At 49.9% G+C, this 5932-nt stretch overlaps 1 protein-coding gene across 1 annotated transcript; it reads right to left on the bottom strand.

Moving 5' to 3' along the window:
• LOC148769765 (uncharacterized) lies at positions 1–5271 on the bottom strand. Its single transcript, XM_088820340.1, has 5 exons — positions 4016–5271; positions 2661–3814; positions 2400–2597; positions 751–2243; positions 1–582 (listed from the first exon to the last, which is right to left on the bottom strand). The coding sequence occupies exons 1-5, from the start codon at positions 5269–5271 to the stop codon at positions 1–3; spliced, it is 4683 nt and encodes a 1560-aa protein (XP_088676466.1).
• Between the last annotated feature and the right edge of the window lie 661 nt (positions 5272–5932).

Genomic DNA, 5932 nt, shown 5'->3' with positions numbered 1-5932 from the left:
TTAAGCGTAGAACTGTTTGAGGTTCCCTATATTCCATGTTCTGGGTATAGGGTGTCCATCAATGTTCTCGAGGCGATATGCTCCAGTGTTGACCACTTTTGTGATTTTATACGGTCCTTCCCACTTTGGGTCGAGCTTACCGATGGGGTGAGAGGCTTCAGCTTTTCGGAGGACTAAATCTCCGACTTGAAAGGAGCGAGGGCGGACCTTTGAGTTATATGCCTTGGCCATGCGTGATTTATACATCTGTTGTCGGATGTATGCAATCTCACGTAACTCATCTACAAGGTCTAGGCTTCCTCGCATAGCTTCTTCATTAGCTGCTGGATCATAGTTGGTGATTCTCCAAGATGGTTCACCTATTTCAACGGGTGCTATAGCTTCTGTTCCGAAAGCTAGATTGAAAGGCGACTCTCCGGTTGCTGCGCGTGGGGTTGTGCGATAAGCCCATAGGGCGTTAGGCAATTCTTCCACCCATTTTCCTTTGGCACTTCCCAGCCTTGTCTTAAGGTGTTGGAGGATGGTGCGATTTGTAACCTCCGTCTGGCCGTTAGCTTGTGGATTTGCTACCGATGTGAAGAACTGCTTGATGTCCAAGCCGATGCACCAATTTTTTACTTTGTCACCGCAAAATTGGGTTCCATTATCCGAGATGATGGAACGCGGGATTCCGAAGCGGCACACGATGTTCTTCCATAGAAATTGGATGACTTCTTCTTCTCGGATGCGTGCTAAGGGTTCAGCTTCCACCCATTTGGTGAAGTAGTCCACTGCTACAATGAGGTATTTGCGTCCTCCTGTGGCGGGCGGGAATGGTCCAACTAAATCCATCCCCCATTGGGCGAAAGGGATGGGGCTCTCAATTGGTTGCATTAACGCCGCTGCCAGGTGAGTGATATTTGCATGCTCTTGGCAGGGTTTACACTTCCGGACTAACTTCTTCGCGTCTTCATGCATCGTTGGCCAATAGTAGCCTTGCCTCAGTAGTTTGAGAGCTAAAGTTCTCCCGCTTAAATGATTTCCGCAGATGCCTTCGTGTACTTCTCTAAGTACGTAATCCGCTGTGGTCGGGTCGAGGCACTTGAGGTAAGGAAATGAGAACCCTCGTTTGTATAACTCTTCTCCCACTATGACGAAGCGAGCGGCTCTCGTTTTTAACTTTCGTCCTTCGGTGGAATTCGCTGGAAGTTCTCCCTTCTTGAGATACTTCAGGATTGGAGTGAACCAGCATGGTTCATCCTCCTCGGTGTATTGTACTTCAGTGGGTGAAGTTATCTCTGGCTGAGGTGAGGTGAGGAGCGTCACCTTCCGGCTTCCGATGCTAGCCATGGAGCTTCCAAGCCTAGCTAGTTTGTCAGCATGGACGTTATTGGAGCGAGGTACTTGTCTTATCTCGTAGCTCTCGAATTTAGATAAGAGAGTGTGCGCGAGAGCTAAGTATTTGGCCATGGTGTCTTCTTTGGCCTCGTACACTCCGAGTACTTGGTTAACGACGAGCTGAGAGTCGCTTTGGATTAGGAGCTTGCGCGCTCCGGCTGCTAGGGCGAGGCGGATTCCCGCTATCAATGCTTCGTATTCAGCAACGTTGTTTGAGGTTGTGAATTCGAATCGCTGCGCATATTCGAATTCGTCTCCGTCGGGATTTGTTAGGACGATACCCGCTCCACCTCCTGTGGCAGTGGAAGACCCATCAACGTTTATTGACCAAGTAGGTAGAGAAGTGCTTTCTTCTACACCGGTCATTTCGACTAAAAAATCAGCCAATATTTGCGCTTTGATAGCTGGGCGGGGTTTGAACTCCACTCCATATTCGCTTAGCTCTATCGCCCATTTTGCTAATCGTCCGGATGTTTCGGGACTTCTTAGTATTTGCTTCAGGGGATAATTTGTGAGAACCACCACTTGATGTGACTGGAAGTACGGTCGAAGCTTCCGAGCTGCGTTGATGAGGGCGAGAGCGAGTTTCTCCATGTTGGTGTAGCGTTGTTCGGCTCCTTGGAATGCGCGACTTATGTAGTATATGGGTTGGTGGCCCTTTTCCCCATCTCGGATGAGGACTGCGCTGACGGCATTAGCTGAGGTAGCTAGGTATAGTAGGAGGGTGTCTCCGGGCTGAGGTTTTGTGAGCAGGGGTGGGGATGCTAAGTATGACTTTAACTCTGTGAAGGCCTTTTGACATGCCTCATCCCACTCGAATTTTCTTCCTCCCCTTAAAATCTTGAAAAAGGGGAGAGCCTTGTCCGCTTACCTTGAAATGAATCTGTTAAGGGATGCCAGACAGCCGTTGAGCTGTTGAACTTTCTTGATCGACGTCGGCGGAGCCATGGAGGTGATTGCTTCGATTTTCGCGGGGTTAGCTTCGATTCCTCGCTGCGAAATCATATATCCCAAAAATTTACCTCCCCGAACTCCGAATGAACATTTGAGGGGGTTGAGCTTCATCTTATATTTTCGCAGGGTGGCGAAACACTGATCCAGATCCGTTAGGTGGTCCGAGACCTTAACACTTTTGACGAGCATGTCGTCGATGTACACCTCCATATTTTTACCAATCTGATCTGCGAACATCTTGTTCACTAGACGCTGGTAGGTGGCTCCTGCGTTTTTTAATCCGAAGGGCATGACTTGATAGCAGTAGATGCCTTGGTCAGTGATGAAACTAGCTCTCTCTTGATCTTCTGGCGCAAGTAAGATCTGGTTGTACCATTGGTATGCGTCGAGGAAGCTGAGGAGCTCGCATCCCGAGGTCGAATCGATGAGTTGATCGATCCTAGGTAGGGGAAAAGGGTCCTTAGGACAAGCTTTGTTGAGGTCGGTGAAGTCTACGCATAGTCTCCACTTGCCACCTGGTTTTGGAACGAGTACTACGTTCGACAGCCATTCAGGATACTGGACTGGTCGTATGTGGCCCGCTTCAAGGAGTTTTGCCACTTCCGCTTTGATATGCTTGTTGCGCTCAGGACCAAATGTCCTTTTCCTCTGTTTGACTGGCTTCATCCTCTTGTTGACGTTAAGCCGATGTAGGGCTACCTGTGGGGGAATGCCTGACAAATCTTGGGCTTTCCATGCGAACACATCTCCATTGTGTCGCAGGAAGTTGATTAGCTGCTGCTCTGTCTTAGGATCTAAATCGGATCCGATGCGTAGGAGTTTGGAATTATCTCCAGGTGTGAGCTCTATGAGCTTAAGCTCTTCGACAGCCGCTAGCTTGATACTATCGTCTGGTACACTGATGAGGATTTCTTTATTGTCCTCAATGATCGCATTGACCCACTTCCGTTTGTCGGATTTTTGGGTATCGTCTCCCTTTCCGGGTGGTTTAGGCTTCTTTGAGGGTTCTCGTAGGGCCCTTGCATAGCATTCTCGAGCGAGACGTCTATCTCCAAGTACTTCCCCCATTCCATAGGGAGTAGGGAACTTCCACATCTGATGATAGGAGAAAGGCACTGACTTGAATGTGTGGATGGCTGGCCTCCCCAGAATGATGTTATAGGGTGATGGTCTGTCGACGACGAGGAACTTGATTAGTTTCGTGATTCGACAGGGGTCTTCCCCTAAAGAGACGGGCAGCTCTACTTCTCCCATGGATAAAATGCCTTCTCCTGTGAATCCTTTCAGGGGTGTGGAGACGGGATTAAATCGGGCATTATCTATGCCTAGCTGCTTAAAAGCGTGGAGGTACATGATGTCAGCTGAGCTTCCACCGTCCACTAATATCTTCTTGACCAAGAAGTTGGCCACCGTTGTTGTTACTACCAATGCATCGACATGGTCTTCATCCGGACCTTCGAGGTCGGAGGAGTTGAAGACTATGCTGGGATCAGGTCTTCGTATTTGATATATGCGTTCGGATGGAGAAGCGTGTTCTTGATTCATGCGCGCTGATCGGGCGAGTGTGCGTCTTGCATTTTGTGAATCGCCCCCCGCCGGTCCTCCGGAGATAAAGGAGATGATTCCCCGGGTGGGATGGTTATCATTGTTATCTAGGTCACGTCGGTGACCCCCATCCTCTCGCCTTTGCTGTTGATCTCGATTATTATCTCGACGTGGAGGATCATCACGGCGCTTGTTTCGAGGCTTATCAATGTATTCGCCTAAATGGCCTTGTTTGATCAGCCTCTCGATCGCCATTTTGAGTTGTGCACATTCCTCCGTAGTATGCCCTCTGTCCTTGTGGAATCGACAATAACGATCCGACTTTTCTCGCTTTGCGTTTGGCTGCATAGGACGTGGAGGCTCTGCTAAACCTTTCTGTTCTATCACGTGAAGGATTTCCGTGAGGCGAGTGTTTAGCGGAGTGAACCTATTGTAGGAGGAAGAGGGTTGGCCTTGAGGTGTAAGTGGTGGACGTCGATCATCGCGCCTCCTATTGTCTTGACGGTCATCTTCCCTTTTCCTTTTAGGAGGAGCATGGGTAGAGGCTTCCTCTATCCGGACGTATTTTTCGGCTCGATTCAGTAACTCCTCTAAGTTGCCTGGGGGTCTTCCGGCAATAGATTCCTTGAATCTGCCCGGTTTTAAGTTCTGTTGCATAATCCCGGAGAGCATGTCTTGCCCTACACTGGGGACTTCATGGACGGCTTCTACGAAACGTTTGATGTAGTTGCGGAGCGTTTCGTTATCTCTCTGTACTACTGAGAAGAGATGAGCTGGGGTTTTGGCATATTGTTTGTTGATAGCGAATTGGTTGGTGAATCGGGTTGACAGTCGAGCGAAGGTGTCAATCGACCCTATGGGTAGGGAGTTGAACCAGTTCATCGCTCTCTTGGAGAGAGTGGTACGGAACATTTTGCACATAGCAGCATCCGTCGGGCCATATAAATCCGCCATGGCACTGAATTTCTCTATATGTTCCTGTGGGTCGGTGGTTCCTTCGAATTGAGGTAACCCCGAGATCTTTACTCCTTGAGGTAGTACCTCGTTGAGGATGTCTATGGTGAAGGGACTGCGTCTTGCTGGGAGAGGCATCCTCTCACCCATCTGATTATTTGGTTGGGAGAAAAGGTTTTGGCGAGACATTCGGCTGTTTACTTCGCCTTCTCCCTCATTAAAGAGAGGGACTCTCCGTGGTGACGCATTCCCCCTTGGGGGTGAGCGCTGACGCTGCTGTCTGGGCTGTGCCCCTCGGTGGTTGGTAGATAATTGCACTCGGGATCGTGGATCCGAGGTAGAGGAGGAGACACTTATTTGATTCGGTATTGGCTGTGGGGCCACGGGTGGCGCTACAGGTGGAGCTGGCGCTGGTATCGCATTGGGAGCGTTTGCTCCCATCGTGGCGATATATTGAGTTACGGCCTCCGTGGCGGCGCGAGTAGAAGCTTCCGCTATCATACGTTGGAGCGCGTCCTCGGTTATTTGAACCGTTCGAGGAGCAGGGAGTGGTGGATCGGCGAGTGGTGGGTCCCGAGGGGGGATCACCTGAACCTCGCGAGGTGGATCTGCAGCACGTGGAGGAAGTGGCTCCGCGGCGCGTGGAGGAGGTGGTATGCCAGATCCTCCACGGACGGGAAGGTTATTAGCCGTGTCATTTTCTCTCCGAGCTGATGCCTCAGGAGGATCTTGTTGGCTACGTGATCTGGTTTGCATCGTTCCCACAGACGGCGCCAAAATGATGATGCTAAAATATAGCTCACCTAGGGTAGTATAGAAAACGAGCTGGGAGAGCAAAGCGGATCGGTAGCTTGACAACTTGATGATCTTGAGGTCCCTACAAAATGAGCACACGTGAACTAAGCCGGGGGTTGATCCGGCGGAAACCCCTCCGACGCTCAAGTCAGATGTACGGATCGTAGAGATAGCTGAGAGAATAATATTCGAAGTTGATTGTCGATAATGAGAACGTACCTTAACAAATGAGTAAAACTTCTATTTATATATCGGTGATTGGGTTGGACTTACTTTGTTGGGCCCAAGCCTTACTTTGAAGGAGCTT

Source organism: Erythranthe guttata, chromosome 7, assembly GCF_056151865.1.
Source record: "Erythranthe guttata isolate IM_541 chromosome 7, IM_541, whole genome shotgun sequence".
Taxonomy (NCBI): domain Eukaryota; kingdom Viridiplantae; phylum Streptophyta; class Magnoliopsida; order Lamiales; family Phrymaceae; genus Erythranthe; species Erythranthe guttata.
Note: the sequence above shows the minus strand (reverse complement) of the source record. Positions and strands in the feature narration are given on the sequence as shown.

What these genes read in the sequence shown, in the direction of transcription:
- LOC148769765 (XM_088820340.1), bottom strand. Translation starts at nt 5,271, where the DNA reads ATGGGAGCAAACGCTCCCAATGCGATACCAGCGCCAGCTCCACCTGTA. An exon ending in AATCGAGATCAACAGCAAAG is followed by an intron (nt 3,815 to 4,015) that starts GCGAGAGGATGG and finishes ACCTGATCCCAG; the next exon opens with CATAGTCTTCAACTCCTCCG. An exon ending in AGAAGATCAAGAGAGAGCTA is followed by an intron (nt 2,598 to 2,660) that starts GTTTCATCACTG and finishes TAAAAAACGCAG; the next exon opens with GAGCCACCTACCAGCGTCTA.